Source organism: Branchiostoma belcheri, unplaced genomic scaffold (genome assembly GCF_001625305.1).
Source record: "Branchiostoma belcheri isolate BF01 breed outbred unplaced genomic scaffold, Haploidv18h27 scaffold232, whole genome shotgun sequence".
NCBI lineage: Eukaryota > Metazoa > Chordata > Leptocardii > Amphioxiformes > Branchiostomatidae > Branchiostoma > Branchiostoma belcheri.
Genome location: NW_017803835.1, coordinates 102,521 through 119,131, shown reverse-complemented (window position 1 = coordinate 119,131; position 16,611 = coordinate 102,521). Strand labels below are relative to the sequence as shown.

The 16,611-nt window shown below is 41.7% G+C and overlaps 1 protein-coding gene across 1 annotated transcript in view; it reads right to left on the bottom strand.

Annotated features, from left to right (window-relative positions):
* The window catches only part of LOC109470777, a 50,971-nt gene that overhangs the window by 26,497 nt on the left and 7,863 nt on the right, over positions 1–16,611 (bottom strand). The window contains exons 6-20 of the mRNA XM_019769853.1: positions 15,182–15,189; positions 13,676–13,857; positions 12,755–12,811; positions 12,173–12,237; positions 10,931–11,002; positions 8,591–9,520; positions 7,890–8,146; positions 7,006–7,231; positions 6,288–6,358; positions 2,599–2,729; positions 1,531–1,617; positions 917–1,014; positions 732–780; positions 416–510; positions 5–85 (exon numbers count right to left, since the gene is read on the bottom strand). Of these exons, the coding sequence (XP_019625412.1) occupies positions 5–85; positions 416–510; positions 732–780; positions 917–1,014; positions 1,531–1,617; positions 2,599–2,729; positions 6,288–6,358; positions 7,006–7,231; positions 7,890–8,146; positions 8,591–9,520; positions 10,931–11,002; positions 12,173–12,237; positions 12,755–12,811; positions 13,676–13,857; positions 15,182–15,189 (2,409 nt within the window). The remainder of the gene's footprint in view (positions 1–4; positions 86–415; positions 511–731; positions 781–916; positions 1,015–1,530; positions 1,618–2,598; positions 2,730–6,287; positions 6,359–7,005; positions 7,232–7,889; positions 8,147–8,590; positions 9,521–10,930; positions 11,003–12,172; positions 12,238–12,754; positions 12,812–13,675; positions 13,858–15,181; positions 15,190–16,611) is intronic.

Genomic DNA, 16,611 nt, shown 5'->3' with positions numbered 1-16,611 from the left:
GTACCTGTTTGGTGATGGCCTCTCTGCTCTTTGGGTCAGGCACGACGGCCATCTGCAGTTCTCCCATCTTCTTCATCTTAGTGTCCTGGACAGGGAGGGAAACATTTTAGCATTCAAGAAACATGAGACCATGCCGATCACTTCTTTGGTTCTTGAACGTTTCAAAGTAAACTGAAGCAAGAGAAGATGATAAAAAAGCAGAATTCATTGATATAATAATTCATTCTGCCTGTACTTGGGTACAGACTTTCCATCAGACTGTCTTCTTTCTATTTCAGCATATATGCTGGCTATATGACACCGAACGACTTGTTAAACCTAACCCTTGAACATCCAACTCTAAACTAGCCCCTACTGTACTTGGTGGCAGCGAGTTCCACTTTTGGGAAAATCAGATGTAAAAATTGCTACTCACGGCGTCGACTTTTTCCTCCAGTTTCTGAGCCTCTGCTCTCAGCAGCTTTAGCGTGTCATCCTTCCCATGCTGCCTCGCAATCGCAGACGAACAGGCTGGAATGTAACAATAATAAAATTGCAACATGATGTAACCCAACACTAGTTACCATGGTGACAGACGTCTGGTTCAGGTCATTGACCTTACGTGTTTGGAGAAGAGGAAACTGAGCAAAAACAATATTTGTTCTCCTTCGGTAAACATAATAACGTTTTCAAAACTGTCAGAAAGGTGTTTATGTCAGGACAGGTGTGTGAAAGGTAAGGTAAAAACACACCTGAGTGAATGGCTGTGATCCAGTTTTCCATTTCTATCTGTGTATAAGCCTGTGGAAAACACGTCAAAGTCATCAATTTTATTTCACTCATTTCAATTTACATAAAGTCATGCGAATAATTGCACAACAATTATAGACCTAATTAGGAAATCTTTGCAAAGCAAATCGTGGGTACTAGAACCTACCTGGAACAAGTAGGCATCTCCAAAACCGTTGCTGAGACAGAAAATGTTTTCTCTCTTCGGGTGTTCAGGAACTGCCTGGGCAATACTCCCCTCAACAACTGCAGCAAAAATGACATATATATATATTATATAAGTGCTTAATACCATTGGTGCATGTCACACATCAAGAGATTACTTGGAAATATCATCATCATCATCATGCCTCCGGATTAGTTTATACTAATCCGGTGAGGTACACTTGATAAAGTTACTCCAGTATGTCCTGTCTCTCATAGCGGACACTAATGCAGGCCCTGCGAGACCAGTGTGGAAATATGATCAAACGCAACACATACTTATAGTATTGAATACTTTAGCAGGAACATCTATCAACTATCTGAGATAGTTTTAGTTTTCTGTTTACCAGCAGAATACTCAATGTACACTTTTTAATTTTTTGTATTTTTTATTCAAAGAATCATATTCAAACACAGTGGAGATCTGAATAAAACAAACAAAATTTAATTAAAGATTTGTGATTTGCTTCAAAAACCAGAAATTCAGCATGGCACTAAATACCAGAAGGGTAAAGAACCAAAACTTGACCAGTTCTTCTGAGTTAAAAAGACACTTACAGAGCGTGTGGGTTGGTTCAGAGTTTTCGTCGACCGGCTGTTTTTCGTCGCACTCAAAAAACAGCAGCAACGTGCCCTTCAGACAAACTGTGGGAACAACAACGAACACCTGTTAGTCCTAAACTAGTACACTTAGGACAAGACAATCATGTAACTTTTACTTAGGTCTACAGTTAGATTACAAGTTTCTACAATTTTAATTATGTTCAGATGGTCCCACCATATGATGGAATTGGCACGAAAACTCTCGCGAGACCATGCGTCTCCAACACGTGACCCCGAAGAGAGCGTGTCGGGACATGAACGGACAATCCTTCATTCTACAGTTTGCCACGCAGCGCTGCAGTCGTGGGTTTTTTCTCTCGACCTCCACCACCTTTACGCGGTTTCCACGTGCTATTCCTCGACTTCGACTCCTGACTCGCCCCGGCCTAGTTTCGTATTCTCCTTTTCCTGAGTTTTAAATACATATTCCCCCCCTACTTGACTGAGTACGTCCCAAATTTCGTCCCCAAAAAGTACGAAGCCGGGAAGAGGAAGATAAGAGCTCCCGCGAGGTACGCCCTGTCGCCCGTGGACGAACCCGAATGGCCTCCTACCCCGGCTGACCAGCTTGCTGAGCAGCTAAGTACCGAGATTCTAGACGTCTCCAGACGCATCGAACGGATGAAAGTCGACATGGGATTGGGGCGTAGAACGTCGGAATCTACTACTCTGATCTTTATTGAGTGAGACAATTTTCGCTTGTTGTTTGATCTGCCCTTTGAAAAAACTACAGTTGCTGTGATTAACACGTAACAACAAAAGCCACCTGTTAGCAGTAAGGGTGTGAAGGAGGGAGTTGGTATATATTCGAGGGACGAACAAGGAAAGCAGGTTTGCAATGTGAAGTTTGTTTGGAAACATTACTACCATATACTTGCAGGATTGTTTCAAATACTGTAAGCAACTACAGAATGGTGGAGAACACCTTTAACAAAGGTAGTGTTACAACAAGGAGTCTAGGAGAGGGTTTAACTGTAAAACTTCACTAATAAAATCTTTTAAAAAAGATTTTTTCCATCTTACCCCAGAACTTTCTCCACCTCCTCTTGTTGGAAAGTTCCACTTTCTTCTTCTTGTGTTCCAGAAAGTTCTTGACGTGCAGCCAGCCGGTTTTCCTGATGCTGCCGCCCTGCCGGTTGTAGTTTTTGTGGGACCTGCGGAGAGTTTACAAATTTTTGGTTACTTGTACCAGTGAGTGATGGTGAGTGATTGAGTGTTGTACACTGTACACAGTTAGAGAGAGTTACAATGTGCGCAGCTTTAGGTACAGGCCTGTACCTGTATCTGTACCTGTACCTAAACTAATGCTGCCCTCTGTCAGTTGTACTTTTTGTGGGACCTGTGGCTTAGCTCAATAAACTAAATGAACCGTTGAGTTACTACATGTATTCCATTGGCTGTGACAAAAAAAAAAAAACGTAGCCGGGGAATTCCTTGAGCCCTCTTACTGGCAAGTGGATCACAGCTTAATGTTCTATTCTAATTAAGGGCTGTGACCCTTTCCAGTAGTGTGCAAGTTGGGTGAACATCACAGCCAGGATGAACTTCTAAAAAAACAAGTCCAGAGTATTTACAAGAAGTGAATTGTCAAGATTGTAACCTTTGATAGTTTGGAATTAAATGCAATGACAACTGATTGAGAAGTGACCGTGTAATATATGTATTACGATGGATGTTACACCTTTTCCAACCCAGTCTCTCAGTAGCAGGACACTTGTACAGCTGTAATGACTTGTCTGCCAGCTCAAAAAGTAACACATGAACCCCCACCACCAACCAGTCCTGGTTACTGTTACAGTAGTACATCCAGTCACTCATGTTGGACCAGAGAGTATCCATGACTTCTGGTGGGTCCACGGATTGTACATGTAGATCACGAATTTATACGTTTTACAAAACATACTCCTGGTCACTGTCAAAATCCAGTTCAGCTTGTGCCACAACTTAGACTTATAAACTGTGTTGATGTAAAAGTCCCAAGGAAGTACATTTGACACTGTAGCACATTCCAGTCACTCATGTTGGACCACAGAGTATCCATGGCTTCTGGTGAGCAGACGGATTGTTGATTGCGAAGTTACAGGTTTCACAAAACATGATCCTGGTCACTGTCAAAATCCAGTTCAGCTTGTGCAACAACTACTTATAAACTGTATTGATGAAAAAGTCCCAAGGAAGTACATTTCACACTAGTTCATCCAGTCACTCATGTTGGACCACAGATCTAGTATCCATGGCTTCTGGTGGACCGACGGATTGTTGATTGTAAATCCATGACAAATCCAATATTTCCCAGTATGCACAGGTCAATGAACTGTTGATTGGAAGTTTTCCATTTCCACCAAGCATGATTTTGCAGATACATTTCGCATGCAAAAAGTCTTTCTCCAATATCTAGTGCCACAACAAAACTGTGATGAAGATGATGCAGCCCAGCTATGGTTCCACAAAGAAGCAAACGTTGCCTGCATCTAGCTGACTGTTCAATCCAGGACTGCAGTGAAACATTGCTTCTAGTCAGGATGACGAAAGTTCTACTGCGATCACCAACACTGTACCCAGCATCTCATCTAATTCTCTGGTTCCACAAACTTGACAAAGATTAGCGAAGTTGCCTGCATCTAGCTGATTGTTCAATCCTGAAACTCATTGAAACCTTGCTTCCAGTCAGGATGACAAAAGTTCTCTGGTTCTACTTCTCTGGTTCCACAAAGAATATTGAATATTAGTTGACTGTTCAATGGACCTTGATGAATCCATGCTTCCAGCAAGGTGATAAAAGATCTAGTTGCAAGTCCACAAACTTCAACTGATTCCCAACAAGTCACTGTCAGAACCACACACAAACCTCCCACGACTTGTGCCACACGGCAAGTAAAGAGACTCTCTCTGCATCCATCGCTAGAACAACAAAACAAAGACTCGACGCGTGCCGCTAACTGCGCATGCCTTCAGAAAGGCATAGAAAATCGGTTCTGGTGGATTAGACTGGAACAAAGCAGTGGGAAACACGATCAGCCTGGGAAGTGAGACCGTACGCAATTAATCTGGCAGCCTAACGAACTCACAACACCACGCTGATCACTCGCCCAACCACGGGCCTTACATGTAAACATCCGACGATACTGTAATTCCTGATTTTTTCACGGTACTGTTATGTTCACTGTTTCCACTGTCACTTCTGTACTGTGAACTTATCATTACAGTCAACAAATAATTCCTGGACTTTCTCTTTCCTGCACCTGCCGCCACCGTGAATATATAGTTCCGTGAACATGTCGATTTTTCTCAGACCATGAAATTTTGCTACCGTGAACATCAAGTGAATTACAGTACAATGTAACAATTGTACCATGGGGCAGATCTAAACCAATTCATTGGACATTTCAAAGTTAAGATCAAGCAAGATAAATTAAAATAGACGGCTCAAGGAGAAAAAAATTGATTCTGACTGCAAAATTTCTGTGTGTCAAAGCCTAAACCTCATGGCACTGTGAATCTGAAGCATACAGCAATAGCAATTCTATCTTGTGACAGAGCAATTCATTGGACATTTCAAAGTTACATGTAAGATCAAGCAAGATAAAAATAGAGTAGAAGAGGAAAACAATTTATTCTGACAGCAAAATCTCGGTGTGCCAAAGCCTAAACCTCATGACACTGTGATACATGTACCACTCCAGTGATACCAATTTTATTATGGGACAGACCAATTCATTGGACATTTCAAAGTTACATGTAAGATCAAGCAAGATGAAAATAGACTAAATGTAGGAGGAAAAACATTCACTCTGACTGCAATGTATATTCACTTCATGAAACTTGAAGTCTCCAATATGCCAAGCCAAAACCTATATCTCATGGCACTCTAGATCTAAATCTGTTTTATGCGTTGTTCTTCTAGTTTATCATCGATGGTGTCTTTTTGATTCCAAGAATTAATTAAGAAATCAAATTAGGAAGTTCTTGAGATATAATGATCCCCCTGATCGAGATAACACTAATCCTAAGTAGCTCGTTTACGTCATTCGTTAATCTTAATTGGATTTTATCACAGCTGACCTACATTCAAGCTTGTTTATAGTAAACAACAATGTTTTGGAAACAGCCTCCTGGCTCATTTGCATATACTAACGGTACAGTGACTGCTGCAACAATGAAATGTGCAACTTACAAAATCTATAGTAAGATAAAATCAGGTTAGATTCATGCCATGATTTATAAATTTTAACGTTCTCATTTTCAGGAAACAATGCTGAAATTGAATATCAAGTTGAACAGAAAACAGAGACTGTAACATACCTGGTAATGTAGTTTTAAAGTGAAATACATGTAGATAAGTCATATTCAAGTTTTCTCTCAAGCCCTCTATATCTGTTTTCATGTTGACTTCTTGATTTTATGTTTTTAATACCCAAAGAAATAAATTTAAGTGTTGCTAACTTAAGGCCTAAGAAAAAAAAGTAGAGTTTCCTGTGTCTCATGTAAGTGTCCTCATGCAAGTTTTACTGAAAGTTTGTTAAACTGTATTGTAGAAGTGTTGGATCACTAGAGATTGCCAATGTAAAAAAAACTGTATTGTATTAGAGATTGCCAATGTAAAAAAAAAAGAGATAAAGTAAAAGAATAATCCCTACCTACCGACCCTAACTTTTTCAGGACTAAAACAGGAAACACAATTTTTTTCCAAGGCTCAGCGGAAAGTTGTTTACCTGGTCGGAGAGCGAAGATCAGATTCCTCCTCCTCCTCACTTTCATTCATGGAGTGGTCATCTTCGTTACTCTGAAAACAAACAACAAACAAACAATAAACAAACAATAAACAAACAACACAGGCCATTACGCTCTGTGTCCTCAACAGGGCCTTAGAATTTGAGTGTTGAGCATTACAGGAAGTTTGAAAGACCTTAATATGCACTGATAATCAGTATTTTTTACCTTCTAGTCTTTTACTTTTACTTTTTAGTTCTACACGTACCTTTCAAAAAGTTGTGACTTTGTGAATTCAGACATTCCGCTACATGGAAAATAATGTATATTCTCTAGAGACATTTTTGGCCTTTACAAAGTATCTAATTTAGTATTTTGAAGATCTAACCAGACATGGTCAAACACTGTCAAACATTCTTGTATCTGTGTTACGTATAGCCGGTATAACCGCCCTTCGGCGTAACACACCAGCTTAATGCCACATTTAATAACTCAATCAATCAACATCAATAAATAAAATGTTAACCTAAGCATGAAATAGTAAAAGGTTGAACTTTAATCCAACACACAATTTTACAGGGATCAAATTTTCAGCGACCACTGTCGCCTTCATCAGGATAATTAATTAAGTTCAACCTTTTACTATGATTACTACCAACACAGATGAACTTTCATGATAACCTAAGCATGAATGGCAAAGTTTATCTGGTAAATTATTACCTCGTATCCCCGCATGAGTTTGGAGTGCCTGACGTCCCCCATCCCGCTCTCATCGCTCACGGAGCATCTCGGCTCGGCAGTCCGCAGCTTGCCCACGTCGCCATGGATACCCACGCTGCTGGAGTCGCTGCCGGTGCCGTGGCTCCCGCTCTCCGAGGACGACGGCAGAGAGGCCAGGAACTGCTTCATGTGTGTGGAGCTCGTGCTGTTCCCACTTGTACCGGACCTGTGGCAAAGTACAAGTAAGAGTTACCAACCAATCCTGTACATAGACAGTGCCACTACAGCCTCAATAATGCTATGGGACATTCTTTAATGTGTTTGTCTATTTGTGAGAGGCCAGGAACTGCTTCATGTGTGTGGAACTCGTGCTGTTTCCACTGGTCCCTGACCTGTGGGAATTATCAGAGTTATCAACCTAAATGTGTTTGTCTATTTGTGCAATGCAAGGAACTGCTTCATGTGAATGGAGCTTGTGGTGTTCCCAATCGTCCTGACCTGTGGTATGTACAGTTTTATCAGGTGGAAATGAGTACCCAACTTCGGTTAGGGACGTCCCTCAGATGAGGTCCTGTGTTTGGGGAGAGCCACACCCCACGCACGTTTAAGAACCCACCACACTTATCGAAAAGAGTAGGGGACCTTCCCGGTGTGAGTGGTTCAAACCTTACAGTCCAGTCTTACGCAGCTTGCACTTACATGTACATGTACAAAACTGATGTGTTAGGCCTAAAAAAGGTGGTTTACCGGTTATATATATCTACAATATCAGAGATATAAAAGACATTTACAGTAACTGTTTTGGTCTATCGTAGAGTCACACTGCATAGTCTGCAGAAGCTGGTGTGTTACAACAAAGGGGCTGTACAGATACATCTACAAACCTTGAAGATGAAATATTGTCCAGTTCCGGGTACCCCCCCTCGAACCCGCTATCTGATCTCTCGCTGCCGTGTCGCTTCATGCGGAACTCGTACTCCCGAAACAGGCTGCAGTCCGGGGTCTCCTGGAACTCCGTGGGCGGCAGGAGTGGCGCGGCGAAGGTTTCACGGCCGTCGTACAGGCTGCTCCGCCGCGAGCCGACTTCGCTCGGGTCCACGTTGTCGTACGTCGGGTCCTCTCCTTCCTCTTCTCCTTCCATCTGTGGTCATCAAATACATTTTGGTTTTATAACTTGTTGTCATAAAGTTGATTTCTATCATTTTGATTATTCATGGAAAGTTTAATGGAAATTTCATTGCAAGTTCCTGCCCGTAGGCTGACTGCATGTAACATGGAAGTAAAGGACGGACAAAAGGGTGGGTAACAATATAGTATGTGAGTACTCTAACTACTAAGCACTAGTCGTAATGTGGTTTGCAATACAGTTTATGTTAGTCTTCTGTTAATTCTGTTGTATGATTTTGTTACATTGTTATTACATTATTTTAATGAACTCCAGGATCTAGGAAGACTAGTGATTGTATCCACTAATTGTTGTATGTAATGTCTGTATTTTGTCTTGTTTTTAAAATGGGCCCTGGGTCTGATCCAAAGAATAAATGAAATAAATATTAAACTAATGGAGACCTAAATAAAACCAAACCTCGTTGATGGAGTGGGCGTTCTGTGACAGGTACTCCTCCGTGATGCTTCCTATGGACGACCGCCGCGGGGAGTTCAGCAACTTCGCTCCGAGGTTACACGGCGCGCTTCGCTGCTTCACGAAAAGCCGTCTCGGACTGAGCGAGTTCCGGGTTGGAGTTTGTGGGTTCGAGTCAACGACCATCGGGCTGCTTGGAGGGGAGCTGAGCCGCCGAGAGTCGGTAAAACTGCTCGAATCCGGGGTGGAAATCGTGAACGAACTGTTCTGGGCGGTGCTAGCTTTGGATAACGTGTGCGGTATCGCTTGGGGAAGAAGCGGCTTGTGGTGTCCGATTCCGGACGGCGCGCTTGTCTGCCGGGAAACCAGCTTCTTCGAGCCGTCGGAAATCTTCGTCGAGCGACCGGACGACACGGAGCACACGGACATCGGGCTGGCGTTGACTGAACCGTTCGCAGCGCCAGCCTTTGCTGGGCTTGAGGTAGGCGTAGCTGTCTGTGACATGGACCCTGTCTGGTGAGACACAGCGTGGCAGGTCTTGTTGACAGTAAACGACGTGATGGTCATGCTCTGAGCCGAGCAGTTTTCTGTGTCCTCCATGTACAGGTATCGCTTGATCCGTGTCTCCAGTGCGATCGACTGTCCATCACAGGAATGCGAGCGACTTCTCCTTCCCGAGGCTGTGCTCTCTTCCCGACACCCTGTCATACTTTCCACGTTGCCGTCCTTGCGGCTTGTCCGCATGTTTTCTTTCCCGATGGCCGAATCTTCGTCCCCGTTGTCGTTTTCGCGGGAAACATTCTCGTAGTTGCTGGAACCTTCGGAGTCGACGCCTTCGTAGTCGGAGCAGCTGGTTCGGGTGGAAGAGCTGCTCGCGCTACGAGAGTTCACCGCTGCTCTCAGGTCCGTCCCGCTCTCGGTTGGTCCATATTTCTGTTATAAGGAGAAGGAATAAAAATGAACAAAAACTTATGTTTATGTCCATGAAGGTTGCTCAAATATATGTGTTAACGAGTTCTGTTAGTTCATTAGTGACGCTGAAGAAGAGTGGTGGATGTCACTCAAAACGTCCGGAAATTATTTCTGTAACTTACCAAGTGGTAGAGTTTGAATTTCCTACAAGTATTGCTTACCTGGATGTCTAACCTTCATCAGGGCACCCTGTCTATGAAGGTTAGGCAATCAGGTGATAGGATACACAAGAAAACAGTTTCTGGTACTAAAAGTAAAAGCAAATGGATATGATTTTAGAAACGGTCAGACATTTCAGGTAGCATCCACTACCTTTCATCAGAGGCTGAAAAAAAATGTTTTTCCATGCTCTTCATCTGGCTTGACCTACTTTTGAGCTTCTCAAAGATACTTTCCCAGGCCACTTAAAGTGTTTTAATTGATTTTCTCACTAAATTTGAGAATTCTTGGTGGCTGGTCTGTGTCCCACTTGAAAAAAACAGTTCTAGACCTAGAATCCAGTAACATTCGCTATAATTACAGTATAAACTATTTTCGACAGTCATATGGGTTTTATCGACAGATCGGTTTGTGGTGTACTGTATACAAAATGACAAAAATCTATATCTTCCTTCAATAGTTTGTGCATATAAACATGCATTTCTCCTCTGGTCTCTCAGTCACTGAAGAAAGCTAGTGGATACTAGCTGAAACGTCTGACCGTTTCCAGAATACTAGCTGAAACGTCTGACCGTTTCCAGAGTCATATCCAGTTGCTATTTGGCGTATCTTATTACCTGGATGTCCAACCTTCACCAATCTATCTTTCTATAATAATTATTGTATCAGGATAAACGTCTAACAAAGTTAGTGATCTTACCTTTCCCCTGACCGTTGTCTTCATGGGTGGCTACTGTTTCTGCTCTACTGCTCACTACTGACTACATTGTACACAGTTCACTAAACATCCAACAGTCACATTACATTGGGAAAGACTCTAAAGAAATTTTCTATCAAAAGTACGTGTTTGAAGATTTTAAAAAGGTACCAGAAACACCTGTCCATTATAACATAAAGCCAGGCATTATGTGCTAGCCTCTACCAGGCACTGCGGATCGCTGGACAAAATAGTAGAAATTTGTCCAAAATAAAGGGAATATAATAATACCAGGGGAGTGCCGGCCAAATTCCCTGGTTTAGTATCCCCTTTATTTTGGCAAGTATGGCGCAGGACGCTGTGCAGACGGAGGGACGACTTTGACGCAGGCCACTCACAGAGATGAGGAGACCTACTCAAGTACAAGTAAGTAAGTTATTTTGGCAAATGTCTACTATTTTTCCAGCGATCCACAGTGCCTGGTAGAGGCTGTATTTTTGTGGAGGCAACATTACCTTTGGTGGTGTGATCTTGAGTGAGCTGGAGGAACAGTTACTGACGGGGGAGAGGGTGTTACGCCCAGTCGGCTACAAAACACACAACACGGCACACAGCAAAGTTAGCACACAATAGCAGGACTCAAAATACTGTTTTTTTCATAGTACCTGAACCAGTGGGGCAACATTGAAAATTACCTGCACCAGACAAGTTTTACCTAGCCTCCTAACCTTACCCAGGCTTAAACTTTTACCTGCACCAGTCAGAATTTAGTAAGTGTGGATCGTACTAAAAACTGTTCAGAAACCTGTGCTACAGTTTCTTTTATACATCATACATGTAGGTGATACCAAACAATATAGCAAATAAAAAAGTATGGTGCAGTAAAAATATCTTTAAGCACACTGTTTCTCAAGGTGGCGATATTATGGACCCTGGTGATATTATGGACACGGATGTTACATACAGTAAAGTTTTAACCCAATACATTGACTGGTGCAGGTAGACATCAAATATAAAAAAATACCTGCACAGCTAGCTGAACCAACTGCATATGCAGGTAGTAGTATTTTGAGCCCTGGTTAGTCACAGCAGCAGAAAGGTTGTGCCCACTCCCCTGCGTGTGTGTGCACAGGCTGGCAGCAGGCACAATACACAAGAGTGCTCGACCTCGGCGACAAGTGGACCAGCCGTACACACAACAAAACACGACGCTCTGTTTCAGCCACGACAAACCGGGGAACACGATCTGGTCTCGGGCCACACTAATTTTATTTGTTGGTTCTCGGATTAAGAAAGGAAAAATTGCTTGACTTGAAAATCAATATGAAAAGATTTTGTATCTTGGTGTACACAGTTTCATGAGTGCATGTACTGTAATTCCTGATTTTTTCACCGTACTGCTATGTTTTCACTGTTACTTCTGTACCGTGAATCATTACAGTTAACAAATAATTCCTGGACTCTCTTTTTCCTGCACCCGTTGCCACCGTGAATATATAAGTTTTATGAACATGTCCATTTTTCTAGGACCATTAAGTTTTGCTACCGTGAACATAAAGTGAATTACAGTAGCTAGGTACAAGTTTTGTTCTAGAAACTCTGCTTTCTTGTTTTTTTCCTTCATTTCTTGAGACCCAAGGAATAAAATTGGTCCAGCTTGAGACAAGTTAAAATAGCAGACCACACAGGATAAATGCATCGCCGATCAGACGTCCAGACAACGCCGGGATCTCCAACCCCAAACAGTCGGTACTCACCATGCAAGCGTCTAAGAACCGGAATGCATCGTTTTCGGACACGAAGTTGAGTCCCCACGCCCCACCTGTGTGCACAAAACAACACAGAAACATCCAGTTATCTCAGTCTTAACTGTTAGCTAGTATGGTGAATGTTCTTGGCATTAAGAACTAGTCATCACTACACACAAAATGATAATGAAAGTTATGTAGGACTTACTAGGAAATTTTACTTCAAATTGCTGATTGTAAGAACTTGAGCTGAAAAAATGCTGAAAAATGTGGTCACTTTGAGACCAAATAAAACAATTTTTTGCTTGGCAAGGTATCTAGTAAGGCCAAACTTACTCAATTTGTTGAATTGGTCCTTGATAGAAAAATAAAACTGAATTGGAAGGTCCTTTTCAAGGTCAACATCAAAATAGTCTTAAGCCTGTACCTTGTTGATACACAGTTTGAGGAGTGAGCATACAAATCTATTCCTAGTCATCTGTTTTCATCTTCATTTCTCCCTGAATTAATTCTCTTAATATTTCAGAGAACTGACTTGAAGGGAAAAAAATTGGTGTGACCTAAATGTAACAAATGATGCTGAATATTTACCATTCATTTTGTCTCTCCATTGTACAAAGCTCTCAGCAGTCTTGTTAAACAGAGTTCCTGTGTGCATAAGAGGTAAAGGGGAATAAAATTGTTAGCCAAACTTTGCTATCATACATAGATACATGTACATGTGCCTATTCTGTAATTACGTAACTTTGTATTGCAAAGTCATTCTTCAGCATTAAATGGCACAATGTTTGGAAGCTTTGTGTTCAAACAAGATACCAGATGTAAAGTTTCACATGTTAGTCTATTTCAAACAACTTTATAATTACTTTCCTCCTTTTAATGGTGCACAATATACTTATATGTCTGACAAAACTATCATATACATACACAAATGCTACATGTAGGTCTTCAAAAATTTTGTGCTTTTCCAAATTCGAAGTGAATGTAAGGTGACAGGTATTTCGCAACAAGCACGAGATTGTACAATATACAAACAATACTCTGCAGTTTGAAGTCACAGAAAGTCTACCATTCAGTATCAGCAAGGGAGGGGGCTCATAAGTACATGTACACTAACAGTACAGCAGTGTATGACTTTAGGTACAAATAATCTCCAAGTAGATGTTTTGGTGGCCGCAAAAGACCAAATTGTCAGACAGTATCAATATCAGTGGCTAATGGCGCTCCTCTGGCCAATGTATACTGCCTTGCCACCTTATGATCTGCTTGGAGATAAGTTACAAACACAGTGAACCTTTTTGTTTTACATCAATATCTATGCAAAGAGGTAAAAGTACAGGGGAACTTGTTCTGCCTACCTGGTACAGTTATCTGTACATCGAGCACGCGCTGGTCAGCGAAGTTGTTTTCATGTACCTGAAGCTTCCTTCTTTCTACATGACGTACAGCTCTTAGGCTTCAAAGACTTCAAAGTAGTAACAAAAAAATCATGAAAGGAAATGTTCTGCCTACCTGGAACAGTTATCTGTACATCTAGCACGCGCTGGTCAGCGAAGTTATTCGCCGTGATGTGGAACACGTGGAACGGCGCGTCCTGCAGACATTTCACCGTGACAGGGACGAGGGTGTCCGTCACACGCTTCCATCTCAGCGGACTGCTGTTAGACGAGACACGATACACCTCAGCCAGGAGCCTGAAATACAGGGAAACTTTGGTTAAAGTTTAGTCGAAAACAACTTCTGTTTGATTTCAATTTTATTGAAGTTGCAACAATACAATACACGCGGAACAGAGGCAGCTGTTGCTGGTGTTGTGTCCTGCACATAGAAACGAATACTGGACAGACAATACTCATTTTCACTTGAGTCTAGTGGGGAAAGTCGTGTTAAGTGCCTTCCCCAAGAGCACAAGATCGGTGGCATGTCGGGACTCGAACCCGGGACCTCTTGATTCCGAGTCGCGCACGACCCCACGAGTTCTGTTAGTTCATTTGTTAATCTGAAGAAGCGTGGTGGATGTCATTTGACACGTGTGGTAATTTATTTAATAGTAGATACCGTTGTGAAGATCCAGTAGTAGAGTTTGAATTTCCTATTGTTTACTAACACTTTTCCCCCAATTCATATCAGACACTATAGTTATGATACTGGTCTAAAACTCTCAACAATTTCTAATAGTAATAATAGATCTAAGCGAGTTCTAAAAAAAAGAAAGTACCATTGACACAAAGTAACCCTGGATGTCTGTGTGTTTTCGTAGCAAAGAACACTTTTTCCCCAATTCATATTGGACACTATAGTTATGATACTGGTCTAAAACTCTCAACAATTTCTAATAATAGTAGTAACAGATCTAAGTGAGTTCTACATGTACCAATGACACAGAGTAACCCTGTCTGTCTGTGTGTTTTGTAGCTCAGAGCCACCTGCCTGTACGTCAATGTTGTGCCAGTGTCTGTTTTGTCACCCGATCTGTTAAGGCAGCCGACCAGCTGTCAGTAACGCTCACTTACGCCACGCGTTAGCCTCGGCCAAAACAGACCTGTGAGGCCCAGAGATCAAGGCCACAACACAGCATTGAAGTAGCCTCCTTCGCAGACTTGTAGGGTGCAGCGTTATTTTTTTTTTGGTGAGCGACGCGAGTTATGCCGCAGAGGGACGATTTTGCCGCCGACTGAGTTTTGCTGGGGAGACACGGTTTCGTTGTCCAACTAAACTCCCTTGGCGGCGAAATCCTACAAGTCTGCGAAGGAGGCTAGTGTTTCGGCAACTATATAAACTTACCTTGTTCTCAGTCTACAACTCTACCTTCTACTAGAATTCAGCAGATATTGGTCACTTAGAGCTCCTCTGGGGCAAATCAACTATATGGTTACCGTAGCAATTGTCACTCTCCATATTTGGCTAAAATTTTACTTTTTCACCCCAAAAGTTGTTGGTCTAGTCAAATCTCCTTGGTCTACTAAATACTTTTAAATTAACTTGAGACAAAAATCATGAAAATGAGTCTTGACATACCTTAGAAACTGCAATCAAATACTTTTAGATAGAAATCATGTCATAATATTGGATTTACATACTTACTAAATTACTTCGAGACTGAAAACTGTGAGCTCATGTCAGGTTTTTCCTTTGACTTGCCCACATAAAGAAGAAAGTTTATCCACACACAAAGCGGCGTGCCCTCAATTTACCCAACTCTGCGTGGGGCAACACTGAGATCTTTTTAAGCGACTTCTTTAATTTTCTACCCTACGGACAACAAACCGTCGCACATGAAGACTGGCGCCCTTGTTACCTTCGCCAAGAAGGTTATGTTTTCAGGGGCGTTCGTGTATGTGTGTGTGTGTGTGTGTGTCTGTCTGTCTGTCTGTAAACACGATAACTTGAGAATGCCTTGATGGATTGTCTTGATACTTGGTAGGTGGGTAGGTCTTGATGAGACCTCAAAATGATTAGATTTTGGACCCCCTAGCGGCTTGTTATGGTACTGCAGCTGAACTTCCGGTTTTGATATCTCATGATCTAGACATGCTACGGTGATGAAATTTAGATGGTAGGTAGCTCTTGTGCTGGGAAAGAAGTGACGTGAGTTTAGGCCCCCTAGCGGCTTGCTCTGGAACTGCAGGGATAAATTCTTGAAAATATTCAAAAGGGGATAACTCAAGAACCGGTTGACGGATCGTCGTGATTTTTGGTATGTAGGTAGCTTACGTGATGCTTAATATAATTATGTGACTATTATGCAAATATGGATGTAATTTGCATAATTTATGGGGAAATTCTATAAATCAGCTGCATTCCATGATAGGACAATTGAAGCTTGTGACATTGGTGATTGACAACGAGAGAAACACAGGAAGATGTTGATTATGCTAATAATGACTTAATTTGCATAATTAATGAGAAAATTTTACAATTATGTATTATGTATACAATTACAAAAATGCTAGAATGCATTCTTTGTTAATATAAGACTGTCTTTTGGTTGAGATTATGATAAAATGATATAATTCATGAAAATTAGGTTCCTATTTCTTAAATCAGGGGAGAATAATCTAATCTAAACTTTGTCAGTTATAAAGATTAACATCATTTGGCGAAGGTATGAGATCGGGGAACTCTAGTTTAGTCTAATCCTGGCTGAATGGCCCAGTCTGAAGTTGATTAGTGTCGTCCCTGGTAATATTACTGAATCTCCAAGCAGATACAGGGGGTCTGCTCTTGTAAGCCTCCATAGCATACCAAAAACTGGGGGTCTTCAGGGTCTTTGGGAGCTTTTATGTGCTATTTTCTGATTGCATATAGACAACATAGCCGGCCTGGTTGAATTACTTTTTTTTTTTATAGAACTGGGCTAATCAGAAAACAGCCGAAGACCACCAAACCCCCGGTTCTATAAGCCTGCTACGGAGGCTAATCAGAAAACAGCCGAAGACCACCAAACC